Source organism: Colias croceus, chromosome 1 (assembly GCF_905220415.1).
Source record: "Colias croceus chromosome 1, ilColCroc2.1".
Lineage (NCBI taxonomy): Eukaryota > Metazoa > Arthropoda > Insecta > Lepidoptera > Pieridae > Colias > Colias croceus.
The window spans coordinates 12,404,192-12,418,964 of NC_059537.1; the positions used below are offsets into that span (position 1 = coordinate 12,404,192).

The 14,773-nt window shown below is 33.1% G+C and overlaps 1 protein-coding gene and 1 non-coding gene across 2 annotated transcripts; both read left to right on the plus strand.

Moving 5' to 3' along the window:
• The first annotated feature begins 587 nt into the window (after nucleotides 1-587).
• Nucleotides 588-667, plus strand: Trnal-uag. The gene has a single exon. It is a non-coding gene; the product is annotated as a tRNA-Leu (tRNA).
• Nucleotides 668-5,670: 5,003 nt separating this feature from the next.
• On the plus strand, nucleotides 5,671-7,565 carry LOC123692923 (hornerin-like). The gene is made up of 2 exons (XM_045637798.1): nucleotides 5,671-5,767; nucleotides 6,033-7,565. Exons 1-2 carry the CDS (start codon nucleotides 5,698-5,700, stop codon nucleotides 7,484-7,486), a joined length of 1,524 nt encoding a protein of 507 aa, XP_045493754.1. The 5' UTR covers nucleotides 5,671-5,697; the 3' UTR covers nucleotides 7,487-7,565.
• The last annotated feature ends 7,208 nt before the right edge of the window (nucleotides 7,566-14,773 follow it).

Consider the following 14,773-nt stretch of genomic DNA (forward strand, 5'->3'; position numbering starts at 1 on the left):
GTCAGTTTACTAATTACCTACTATTTATTAAAGCGATTGCTGCAGTGCGGCAACGACACAAAAAAAATACAGAATATTGATGTACATATCAATAAAACTTTATTGTATTTAACTACATATATATTTTATTTAATTTAGGTATTAAAAGCTTAATTATTTTTGATAATCAATGCTCATTTTGACGTAAGTATACGAGAATTAAGAATATTAACTAAGTATATGACATACTTAATACCTACCTACAATCTTCTACAATATATATACTGAAATTCAATACATAAATATTATTAAGTAGCCAATGATCTAAAAGTAAAAAGTTGTAGGTTTAAGTTTAACCAACACAACATTAGATGTAGACGATACTGACGCTCACACAATTAGAAATTAAAGTAAGATGGCGATAAGCGAAAAAGAGACAGTTGCAGTAAATTCTGGCTAATTAGCCTGGATTTACAACTTCATCCTTTTTCCCTCTTTACTTTGTGAACATACACATGAAATCAAGGAAAAAAAATATTTTTTTCACAATGATTGTCTTCTCTGTGTGCTCTATGACATGTATCGCTATTTCGACACATCGCCTTATAGGCAGCGTGGCCGAGTGGTCTAAGGCGCTGGTTTTAGGCACCAGTCCGAAAGGGCGTGGGTTCGAATCCCACCGCTGTCAAATTATTTTTGTTTTTATTTATTCATAGTTTAATTTTATAGCAATAGCTATTTTTTGCTAAGATTAAACAAATATTTTTTGAGACATATCATTTTAAGTATTTTTAAGTTCTGAAAGAAATAGGTAAAGAAATATTGGTACAAACGTCACCAAAAATTTAATCAGTTAATGCTTAATGTTATGTATTTTTTTTAATTCATTAAATAAATAAATAATATCGCATAAAGTTAGGTATCTACTTAAAATTGCTCAGTAACAGAACTTTACCGCGATTCCATTTTTAGGTCAGAGGTAAAAATATGAGACCCAATAATTGTGATTTATAACAAAATTAGTAGCTTAAAATTTTCAATAAATGTATTTTTATAAACATTAATATTTTATTCCACTAACCCTAATAAATCTTCCAGGTCACTTTCAAATGGTAAAAAGTAGAAGCAAAGCTTTCTTTGCGCTGACCGTGTTCCGTATATTGATTTAAAATTTATATTTTATAGTATACTAGCGGTCCGCCCCGGCTTCGCCCGTGGTACATATTAACGTTTTCTCTACATAAGAACCATCCTCGTACTTCAAGGAATATAATAAAAAAAGAATTATCGAAATCGGTTCAGCCGTTCTCGAGTTATGGAATTACAACGAAAAGTGGCATTGATTTTTATATATTAGACTAGCGGTCCGCCCCGGCTTCGCCCGTGGTACATATTAACGTTTTCTCTACATAAGAACCATCCTCGTACTTCAAGGAATATAATAAAAAAAGAATTATCGAAATCGGTTCAGCCGTTCTCGAGTTATGGAATTACAACGAAAAGTGGCATTGATTTTTATATATTAGATATTATATAGTATTTTTCTTGGCTTTAGGATACCTAGGGACTAGGATAAAAAAGAGCGTGTGTTGAGCAGTGAGCACACGTGTTAAAAGTAAAAATTCTTTTGCAAGATTCAAACATACCAAAATCGTCATGAAGGTTTGCCATGCCATGACGCAAACTTGAAATTTTACCCTCAACGCGCCTATAAAGCTTCATTTCAAAGAAATAGCCTTTGTCAGTATCAATGTAGCTTTCTCATGGTGAAATACTATTTCCAGACTATTACTTGGTGTTTATAATAAGCCAAGTAAAATGATGATCAAAATAACGCGTTAAAGTCAGAAAATAACTAAGTAATTAAAGTTTATTAAGTATCTAACAAGCTGAGACAAGTCCCTGATATGGCGAGTGCCTTTAAAAAAAGCAACGCGCAACACTTGCGCCAAAAAATGTACTGCAAAAAACATAGCCCTGGCGCTTACAGTGAACCAATAGCTTACGGATTTCCAAAATTCGCTAGCTGTATCTAGTTTGGTATCTATTACACTCATCAATCAGGTTGTGCCGAAACCAGCATGTAATTAATCGTTGTCAATTCGATGAAAAATTCGCACGCCATTTGCATAATTACTCTACAGAGCACTTAAGGATATGTATGCTCAAATAAATTGATCATAATATAGAATTTTTATTTTCCTTCGGGGTCCTTAATCCCATTATTAGTTTTAATTAAACTAGAATTTATTGGATGTTGGTTTTTTGACATCTTTTCGGACGTTTTTATGTGATTTTTTGTATGCACAGATTTTATTGATGTAAAGTTTCGAGAATGATGTTTCTAATCGAAAATATTGAACAGACAGCCTCTTGACGATATAGGAAAATAGTCCATCAATTAAATCTGAAGGGATCCATTACAAAGTTTATTTTCTTGCTTCTCTGCAGTTTGTGTACGGGTTTTGAACCGGAGGTCAATGGTAAAAAAGCTAAGCGATTCTGTTTGAATAAATAAAAGTTTGAATGGAAAAAATGGTTGTTTAATTTATAATCTAATGCCATGATTTTCAATAAATCGTTCTAAAAATAATTAAATTGTTCCTAATTGCCTGATCTACCGATTTGAAGAATGTTTTACAAAGATTTCTTTAATGAGAAATACAAGCAGCTTGAAGCAATCATTCATTAAAAATGTAGAGTTTGTATAAAAGCTCTTGGTGGCCACTTTGCACAAAAAAAAAATTTCAAGTTATTTTATTTTATTTTCTTTATTTGGGATAAAAAACAGTTACAAATTTAAAGTAATACAATATATTTATTATTTTTTTTAGTTAAGAATAATTAACGTTCTTGATTATACATATAGGTACACAGCAATGACATTTTATTTTTTTTTTTCACCACGTTAGGTTAAACATGGGTTAAACTTTTTAATTCAGAGTTAAAGTTAAAGTTAGTTTTTTCTTTGTTTAAAAACAACTACGAAAGCACTCTTTGAAATTATGATTACAGATTGCAACTCCGTAGTTGCTCTTTTAAAATTATGTCACAATATATCATCCTGCTGACTTTTTTTAATACCTGCGAGTAAAGACGCGACCTCCAGCTTGTAGGCGAGGCTAGACGTGCATAGTTTATTATAAATACTCATAGTTATTAGTGGTACCTCACTAACTGTAAATTATCAAATTGATCAAATGTATCTTTTATAATAATAATATTCTTGTATATAAATAATATTTCCTGTATTTCCTTGATTTTTTACACAAGTATAAATTTAATTAGGTATCCTACCTACATTTACCTACTTATCCTACCTAAATTAGTTTCATAGATATTTTAATAATTGAAAAAATGAATGATATTGTTACTAATTGTTGACATAGTAAATATTCATGCCATTAGGTTTTTACTTATAACTTAGGTAGTTGTTTATTGACCTTGTAGGTAATAGGTATGCAAAAGGACTTCATTATCTTACGATCTTTATTGTTTAAATTAATTGTTAGTATGTACAGGTATGTATGTACGAGTATAACTACTTTTTTAGCATCACCCAAGATCATTGTATTAAAAAACTGAAGTTTGCAAAATAGTGGTAGTAGCCTAGTAAGTACTCTACTACTATTTAAATTTTCGACTGAATACGAAGGAAATTGCAAACATGATCAATGTCTCATAAAAATGCATGTTTAATAAAAACAATAATGTTGTGGTAACTATGTAGTATTGGATTAATTTTTTGATGTAAGGTAGTATCACTGGACAGAAAACTTCATATTTTTCTTCGAAGCTTTGAACTTGAACTTATAAATCTTTATAAGGAATGATAGGCTATTAATATACCTAACTGTAACATTTAACTGTTTACGATTTAAATTGATAGTTTTATAAGCAAAAATATTTTCACGCAACGTGTTTTTTGTGACACCAATAATTGATATTTATAATTTTTTCACATCACTTATTTTAGTGACCAAAATACTTAAAAATTAATGACGTATTTTCCATTTAACTCTAGAAACGCTTTGAACCCAGTAATAAAAAACCTAAAAGAAAAAATGTTGTGTGGTTTTATGAAACCACGGTAAAAGTGAAACTTTTTTTCACACTATAGACATTTAACTAAAAATTATCGTATTTGTACGATAATTATCGTACGTAACGTGCGTCACGCGACATGCGCTACACAGACCAAAAAGTTTGAGACGATGTAATAAAAGTTTCACTGTAAAATATTTCTATTAATGTCCAAAAATTAATATGAGTACCTACTAAATTCAATTTTTATTTAGGTACCTACTCTGTGTTGATATTTTGACAGCAATGTCAATGGCATGTCCACGCAATGTAACAACGGACTCGAAAGAAAAAGTTATTAGGACTTGATAAAAAAATACAAACATATTTTAATAACTGACAGTGAAAGTTAAAGTAATTGACACTTTTAATAATTGTTATAAAAACACTTAAACATATTATGCATAAGATTAGATAGATACATATTAGATGCTAAATATCTATATTTATATTAGACCTTATAAATTCTAATTTAAGTCTATGTTATTCTTTTAACTTTTTATTTACCGATTTTTAATTTCAAGTACCTAGATACAGCTACGTAATACGTATAGTTCCTAGTTATTAGTACCTAGTTCTATCAGAATCAGATATTTTAATTTTGTACATTAAAAATAATTAACTATAGAAAATGAAAATATCATATAGAAAAGGATGCGAAAGCATATTTATATAAATTTACCGTCTTCTTTTTAATTAAATAATAGCAGACAGTTATATATATTATTAGGCACAGTTAATTTTCTTTTCAAGATATATTATATTAAACATATAGTACCTATTATATGTATTATCATATTAAACTGTAAATACTTCTTGAAATTTTTGTAAAGGACAGACAAAAATCTATCATGGGCGCGCGATTAGAAACCCCGGTGCGGCATGAAGAACTTTTGTGTCAATTTAAAAAAAAAACTCATTTTAATTTTATAGAACTAAATATAACTTTAAAGTAAAAGTAACAGCATTATGTTTATTCAAAAGAAAAAAGTAGAGCTTTTTATTATTGAAATAAATCCTTATTTTATCAACCAATATGATAACGATAACAAATTGCATCGATGAATTTAACAGGTATATATACCTAATGCATGAAAATTGTTTTGAAGAAAATAGAGCTAAAAGCTTAAAACTCTACTATTACTTTAAATCAAATTCATATACATTTTACGAATAAAAAAACTTATAACTTGAAGTTTCAGTTTAATTAAATTTTATAAAACATGAGTATATACCTTCTCACTATTTTTTTATAAAATTAATTATAAAAGTGTTTAATAATACAACCCTACATACAAAATGCTCTTAATTACATTATCCTCAGATTAGCTGATGTCGTCGCTATTAACCTATGCAATCACAATAATTCAAGGGTATCGATGGGGTCGTTGCACCCCGAACCCGTCCTGCAACTAAACGTCAACTTGTCATAATCGATTCGCTAAAATCTTGATTGAACAACCTCATTAATCTACCGTAACGTATCACCTGAATTTACGATCTAATTCTCTATGAAGTTCGGCGATTAGGCGAAAAGTGCGCGGTAGTGGTGGACGCTTTCTTTGTATATAAACGCGGAGAAATGCTCTCACTTCATCCACTCGACTGCTATCGTATGATATAATCAGTTGCAACATGGCAGCCAAACTGATCGTTGCTTTGGCGTGTATCGCCCTGTGCCACAGTAGCCCCGCCCTTTTAAACGGTAAGCAAAATTAATATTTTATTTTTATTTATTTTTTGTTTACTAAAATAAAATTAAAATTTTTTTCAAATTCTCAAAAATATGGAAAATATTAATTACATTTATTTCGAAAAGAAATAACGTAATCTTATGAGAAATGATCTCCAATATCACAAGATTCAAATATCATTGCAATCATGAATTACCTCTACTACATCTACCTAATCCTTCTAAAACTAATAACGTATTGAAATATCAAGTGAATAAAAACATTATTTCATTCCAGGTTTCGTATACCGTGATGGACGCGGCTTCTCAATTGGCCGGGCCTATTCCAATGGTGGAAAGGCCGTTGGCTCAGCGACGATCAATGGCGGTGTCCACCAGGCGTACAGCAGCGCCTCTGCTGACGACCACCAATATATCAGGAACCTTGGCTACGGAGAAATCATCCCCGCCCAGGTCCTCCCAGGACAAGCTGTAGCCAACGCCGAAGTTTACGACGGTCCTAACTCACCTCAAGTCGAAATGGCCAAAGCTATCGCAGAAGCCCAAAACAACCCCACATACTACTACGAAATCCCCGAACCAGCAACTATTGTATCATATGAACAGAACTTTGAAACTCCCACCCAAATCAGATACGAGTACCCCGCTGGACTCACTAAGGCTGAATCCTCGGCTATTCTCAACGGCGCTTCTGAAACAGCGATCACTTCAGCCAACACCGAAGGCTCTGGTTCCGCTCAGTCCTCTGCTCAAACTCGCGGTGTCGGCAACTACGGTATCACCGCTTCCAACGCTAACACTTACGGCCAAGGTTCCGCATCCGCAAACGCTGAGAAGAACGCTTTCGGATCTTCCATCACCTCTGCTAAGACCCAAGGCTTCGGCGCTGCCAACTCCCGTTCTGAAGGCGGTCTCGGTTTAACCAGCGCTCAAACAAAGACCAACGGAGGCTTCGGTTCTGCTTCTTCGACTGTCAACAACGCCTATGAAAGGGCTGTCGCTTCCGCTAACACGAACGGGTACGGATCAGCCTCCTCCAACGCTGACATCAACAACGCCGTAGCTTCCGCCAAAACAGCCCATAAGGGTATTTCTTGGCGCTTCGGAACCCTCTACGGCACTCCCTCTGGTATCAATCAGGCCCAAGCTAACAGCCAAGTCAACGGTGGAGTCGCCAAGTCAACCGCCCACTCTAACGGAGCCGCTCACGGAACCGCCGCGTCATCAGCTCACACTAACGGCTTCGGTGCCGCCGACGCGAACGCCAACATCATCGGTGCTGGTAACGTCAACTCTGTCGCCAACAGCTACAACCAAGAATTAGGTTTGGCCAAGTCTGGTGCGCTCACCCAGGGCCACGGATCTGCCAACTCTGAAGCTAACACCGGCCTCGGATCCGCCAAGTCTTCCGCCAACACTCTCGGTTTGGGTTACGGCAACGCTAACGCCAACGCTGACATCAGCGCTGCTGGTTTAAAATCGACCGCCAACACTAACGGATACGGTTCGGCTTCGTCCTCTGCCAACAACGGAGGATCTTACGGCGTCTGGAGAAACGCCTACGTCCCATACGCTGGTTCCCGCACTGTGGCTAACGCGCAGACCTCCGGCCAGGGCTCTGCTACGTCATCAGCCAACACACAAGGCATGTACGCCGGCTACAGGGTCGTGAACTCTTCCGCCAACACCAATGGCTACGGCACCGCTCAAGCGAATGCTCAAAGCCTGTAAGTTATTCGCTGCAAAGGCAATAACATCAAGACGACTTAAGATCGAATATTGTTAAACTTGTCTTGGTGTATTTGCAAGTTTTGAATAACTAAGTCTTATTTATTTTCTTATTTATTATTTAATTAAGTTAATTATTACTTTTAATAGAGTAATAAAGTATCTTTCGAAAAAATATACCCTTTTATTTGTCTCCCTGTCACAAAACTGTCTAATTATTATATATGTATATTGTATACTTCACATATTGAACATAAAATACTGCAGAAAATTTGTTAATTTATATAATAACGCTATAAAACATTGTAGATTATTAAAAAGAAAACATTAACATACAAAACAACATTAACATGAACATCGCATGAACAAACACACAGTTTGTCTAGTAAATGATTCGATTTATCAATTATAATTTTATTAATGATCATAGGTACTTGCAGACTAACGGAATATTTAAAAATATTTTGCATCAAAATTATCTACGAGAACATTAGCCTCAATCATTAATAACTTTTACAAAAAAGGATTTTGGTCTGAATAGTTAATACATTAATATTAATAAATAAACATAATTTTATGGTGTTTTTATAATGAAATTAACTTCTAATGATCAAAATAACATAAATAATCATTGGGTATTATTAGCTTGTTTGTATTTTTTCACATTGACTTTTTATCTACATTTGCATGAAGCGTGAACACTGAACAGCTAGACCGATTTCAATCATCCATAATCTTTTTTGTTGAGTTTGATAATATCGAGAGAAATGATAGAAAAGCTTAAGAAAAACATAAAATTAAAAAAAATCATACAATATTTTTTTATGTTTGAACTCGGCAAGATAATGAATTGAAAATATTTTGTTAAGATCACTAATTAGAAAATGTTAAATGCAAGTAAATCTGAATAAAAAAATAATAATATAGCTAAACTTCATTTTCAAAATAACAACGAAATAGGAAACTACGGAAATTCATGCAAAATAACTTTCATATCACTTTTGTGAGCAAATTGATTGATTCACATCAAAATAAAAATACTTGTAATATAAAAAAAAAATGAAATAAATATATTATGTACTTTCCCAAAACGGAACATAAATATTCAGTAAATAGGTATTTATGGTAATTTATTTACGAACCGTAAAACCATATTAAAGGCATAGATAATAATATAATAGTTGTATAGGTAAAACATTTAACAAACTTCGTGGCCGGTTAATGGCTAGTTTTTGCAATCATTAATCAAATAACCATTCGATACATTAAATCGATAGTCTCTATGGCATTATATTGCTCGCAAAAAAACTCGGTTACGGTGTCGAAGTCAAGTCGAGAGGTTAAAAATCTCAAAGGCCTATTGTTTTATGATTTTGATGAACGATAAAGCTGTTAGCGTATTGATATGCTTTATTGTCATGATGCAGATGGTATAGAAAATGGAATTTTCGGCTTTCGCATAGAAGTAAATTGTACGTGTATAACGGGGGTTAGAAAGTTAGAAATTAGACACTATAAAGTTCGTTTATAGATATATTTTGAGATAAGGTTTAATTAATTTATTCACAACGAAAGTTATATTTGATATTTTTTTTTTGGTTTGAGTAAATATGGATTGAGTTTACAGATGATTTTTAGTATTTATAAATCTGAAATTTCATTCAATTTAATGACGTATACGTTACGTATAACATGTTTAATAGAAAAAAATATACAGGGTGTCCCACTATCGGTATAATGTGTGCATTTTGTCTATAAAAACATAATCTTAAACGATATCTCACGTGCGGATGGCATTTGGGAAAAACGTGTTGCTTGTTAGGGGTGTACAACTGTACACATAAGAGGTTTTAGGAATTCATCTATCCGAAAAAAAATCATCTAGAATTTTATAAGTATTTATTACGTACTCAACTTATGCAAACCTATAACCTCTTTTGAGCTTAGTATACCGAAAGTGGGACACCTGTATAGAGCATACCTTCCTATGATAATTTATCTTGTTAAATATAATAATTTCATACCCACCTAAGGTGTTACATGCATCTATTGACACTATCAGTGAATCCTTTAAGGAACACGGAGCCTCGTACCAAACTAGTACATAGTAGGTACTCTATCATTTATCTCTATAAAAATCTCCAATAATAAACTGTAATACTTTCGCAGCGAATATTGACCTGATAACTGTACTCGGACCTTATCTCTGAGGTTAATGCTAGATCCATTACTTCGTCTGAAATATGGCCTTCGGTAAAAACTGACCGATATTCAGTAACAATTAAAAATACCGTAATCGCTCACAATTTAGATAATAAAGTCGATGAGATGAGATCATTTTCGTTATGTTTTCTTAATCGCTTCAAGATCATATTTTTTTGAGCACGAATGCTTTTATATAAATACTAGCTGTGCCCTGCGGTTTTACCCGCAGTGCTCCACTAATGGTGGTCTTAGCGTGATGATAATACACACTAACACTGAAAGAATTTTTCAAATCGGACCTGAGATTAGCGCACGCAAACAAACAAACAAACTCTTCAGCTTTATAATATTAGTATAGATATACTGATAACTTAAAGGTGACATGACATAGTGATCTACGAAGGTACAGCCCAAACCACTGGACGCAGCGGGCTGAAATTTGGCATGCAGGTAGATGTTAGGACGTAGGCATCCGCTGAGAAAGGATTTTGATCAATTCTACCCCCAAGCGGATAAAGTAGGAGATGAAAGTTTGTACCATAGAAAATTATCTTTTCCACGCAGACGAAGCTGCGGGTAATAGCTTGTTTTGCTATAAAATTTAACAACTCTTCCTGATTAAATCAAGAAAGTAAGAAACGTGTTTATTAAATTGGAACTGCTTAATTAAAATAGAAAATTTGTTAAATTTCGCATTAATCGAATCTGGAGTTTTATCGTGTACAGATAACAAAACTTGCTAATTATCTGACCTCATTGTACTTTCTAGTATTTTTTGTTCACAAGTTTTATTTATTGCCAATTGCCATATACCTACCCACATTTGTAGTTCCTGTTTGAAATTGTCAAAATGAATCCCCTAGAGTCATTCACCTCCTATTTCTAAACAAAAGTATTATAAAGTCTAATATGTGCCATATGCCACTCCTACGCACATTAAAATTAAATAAGAACCATAACAAAATTAATGTTTGCCAAAACTTCACAAGACACCATATGTTCAAAATAAGTATGCTGACAAAAAGAAAAAAATATTCATGGACAATCTAATTTAAATAAGTTTACGATTCAAATTGATTTTTTAAATGTGTATCGCCCACGACTTTGATCATTAAGCGGAAAATACATTTATTTTTATCTAGTGAAAATAAATTTAATATTATACTAGATTTCCGCCCGCGGCTTCACCCGCGCAGTCAAAGAATAACCCGCATAGTTCCCGTTCCCGTGGGATTTCCGGAATTGCGTCATTTTCCCGGGATAAAAAGTAGTCCTTTCTCGGCTATCAAAATATCTCCATACCAAATTTCATGAAAATTAGTTCAGTAGTTTAGGCGTGATTGAGTAATAAATAGACAGACAGACAGAGTGACTTTCGTATTTATAATGTTAGTATGGATTATATGGCTTTCCTAGTCATTTATAATATAACAAGCGCGCATAGCAACAAATAAAAAGATATATGTATATTTTATGTCTACATCCTGACTTTCTAGATAACATAAACTAGATTATAGCTTTTAAATAATAATTACTATTCTAAAAAAATTACTGGAACAAAGTGTAGAGGATTTTTAGTTGTTACTTATGCTAAACCAATTACCATTCCATCCATTACTATTAAATATGGTGAACTAGCTTTCCGCCCGCGGCTTCGCCCGCCTTTTCATAGGAAACCCGCATAGTTCCCATTCCCGTGGGATTTCCGGGATAAAACCTATCCTATGTCCTTTCTCGGGTATCAAAATATCTCTATACCAAATTTCATGCAAATTGGTTCAGTAGTTAAGGCGTGATTGAGTAACAGACAGACAGACAGACAGAGTTACTTTCGCATTTATAATATTAGTATGGATGGTGATACGTTCGCATTGGTGTCAAACGCTCGACTATTCGAATAAAATTTTCAACTCCAGAGGCACTGTGCTATTTATGATATTCATTTCATATTTTATCATAAAAGTTTAGGGCATTAAACTTGTGACTAAAATATATAATTAAAAAACAGTTAGTGAACTTGTAATCAAAATAGAAACAGGAAAAAATAATAATCCTATCCTATCCTACTAATATTATAAATGCGAAAGTTTGTGAGGATGTGTGTGTGTTTGTTACTCTTTCACGCAAATACTACTGAACCGATTACAATGAAATTTGGCACACATATAGAGGGTAACTTGGATTAACACATTGGATAGGTTTTATCCCGGAAATCTCAAGGGAACGGGAACCATGCGAGTTTTTCTTTGAAAACGCGGGCGGAGCCGCGGGTGGAAAGCTATCTATAATTACCATCTTATAAACTAATGTTTTGCTAATCAATTTAAATCTTCGCCAAACGACCTCATAAATTTAATATTTTATGTCACTATAAATTTTAAATTATTTATTCACAGCTGTTCATTATATTTGCGAATAGATTTGTAGGTAGTGTTTAAATGAAATATATGATTTTATTAGAAATTCAAGTTTTATTTCTTTATTTACATGAATTATAATTAGCTGTGACTAATCTCGATGTCCTCATAAACTATCATGTAATAAATAGGTATTATACTTATAAATTATAATTGCTTTTTATAGGAATGTTCTCTCTAGAATTTGTTTTACGCAAAAATTACTATTTGATGTGAAATTATATGATATATGCAAACTTGCAATAAGGGGGGTTAGGCGGTCAGCGAAAATTCAGCTATTCGGGCCTGAGGTAAGCGGTGAGGGGGTCCGCGTTTAGTATGGAATCAACGTGCTCGAAACTAAAAATCGTAAGCGCCATTCACATTTTTATCAAAAAGTGAATGAAAATATTTAGTATTTTCGAAATCTAAAACAGTCAAGAAATCGGGAAGGTAAATACCTATGTATTTGTGATTTTATACGAATTATTATCGTAAATTACAGTTGTATTGAGCATTTATATGATATTTTAGAGGTAACTTCAGGATTTTTTTTTATCGAGCAAAATTTTTCCAATCGTGTTTTGGAAACAGTCATCCCATCACACATACGTTCTGTAATACGTATTAGAAATTTCAGTGCGAAAAAACTTCAATATTTTCAATTATAGCTCATAGAAAACAGTCCATTTTGCCGTTTTCACCTACTAAGGGCCCATAAGCGTTTGGGATATATTTATATTGTAAACTAGCTTTCCACCTGCGGGCTGCGGCTTCACCCGTTTTGTCTTAACCTTCCTCGAGAACCATTCTATTAAAAAAAACATGCTCCCTGAGTCTGTGCTCCCCGACGAGTACAATATGGGTGCCTCGGCAACAGGTACTTTACTTAGGGAAGCGCGTACCATCTTTGACCACATCTCAGCGGTGAGATTGTGGTCAAGCCATTCCCTATTCGCAATAAAAAAAACCCCATCAAAATCCGTTGTGGAATTGGTTTTATACCTACTATAGGTACCTATATTCGAACTGTTTTATAACACAAATCTTTTTCATTCTATTTCAATTATAAAAATTATTTAGACAAATGTTAATAACCATTCATTTCGAACTCGGCACGCCCACGAATTTATCAAAATTTAGAATTTATTTAATTAAAAGGTTTCTTAACATTAATCATCAATTTTATAACGGTCTTAAGACAAAACGCTCTGAAATTATTTTGTACCAACATATTTACAAATGTATGGCAAATTACTAATATTAGAGATAATTAAAAATTATAAACCGGCGATATAGCAATTTATTTTAAAACGTCTCTTACAGAGTTGAAAGCAATAAATAATGGAGTATAAATTACAGTCAGAAATAACTACTGTTATATAGATACCTATTTATCGCTTCGACAGGAAAAATAAATTTCGCCAACATTTAAATTTTATGATACCCTTGAATCAAATGGTTTATTGACTTATTTAAAGTAGATTAATAGCTGTCTCTAAGGTATATAATGAACTAGTTTATACACCGGGCTTTGTTTACAACTCATGATTTTATTTGGGATTATTCGTAGGTACTTATAGGTATTATAGGCTGTAGTGTTTTATAGTACTCTTATTTTATTTCTGTCGGTATTTATCTAAGTTTCTAGAAAAATAAGGTTATCATTAAAAAAATATAATGAATTGTATACTTCCATTACTGTCTACGCCTGTTAAACTTATTATAGCAATCATGCGCTTCAACAACATAGATTGTCATTTTTTATTTATTAGTTATTATCGGGTAGAATGTAATTTTTACACTTATCTAAAAATCTTTGTACAAAGGTGTGTCGGTCTCGAAAATAAATTGTTTTTAAAAGGAATATTGAGTTTCCCTAAAGAAATTCCAGTTCCCAAGCCTAAAGCGGGAACAATTTGGCGACCGTGACAGGACGAAAATACGGATAAGTCATCTACACATCTACGCAATCTTTTTGGGACTGATTCCTGCCGAAAGGGATACCTAACCTGCTCGTCTGAACAACGCCACATCTAAAGTGTCGTGCCGGAGTGCAGCTCAAAATTCATACAAAGTTAAGTGCAAATCCTTACTTCCTTCCGTTCCTAACCATAAAACAATTTAAATTATAGCAATCGATTTATTACCTAACCTATTCTCACATCCTCACGCCATATTCCCTTACGTAAATCGTAATTAATTTGTTCAAAATTGAATTCATCTTTTGTTTACAACAATCTCGTATATTATCGCCCCTTCTCGCTTATAAACTCGACTTCGCCGAATAATTTCAGGAGCCGTCTTCTCAGGCGACTAAATATCGCTCTCACGATCTTCTGCGCTGCGTGTAAGCAGCAGCCCGGCTACCAGCGGCAGGTTCCACTAGGCGAGGAGCGTGAGATAAGCATTTTATTTCTTCCATAATTTTATCAAGCTTGTTGACGTGCATTTAAATAATTAATTAATCGAAAAATAATTACATAATTTGAAAATAATTACATACTTCCTTTTCATAACAATATTTAATTAAACTATTTTACAAAATGTCTACGGAATCTAATCAAAAGTTATTAAGAGATTCATATTCAAAAAGGTCTGCTATTAAAGGCCAAATTACAAAATTTAAAAATTATTTGGACAGAATTAGCGAGTCCACTTCAATGGATGAAGTATTAATGGCTGAATT

Coding starts and splice junctions, on each gene's coding strand:
- LOC123692923 (XM_045637798.1), top strand. CDS start 5,698: ATGGCAGCCAAACTGATCGTTGCTTTGGCGTGTATCGCCCTGTGCCAC. Junction 5,768..6,032: donor TAGCCCCGCCCTTTTAAACG/GTAAGCAAAATT, acceptor ATTTCATTCCAG/GTTTCGTATACCGTGATGGA.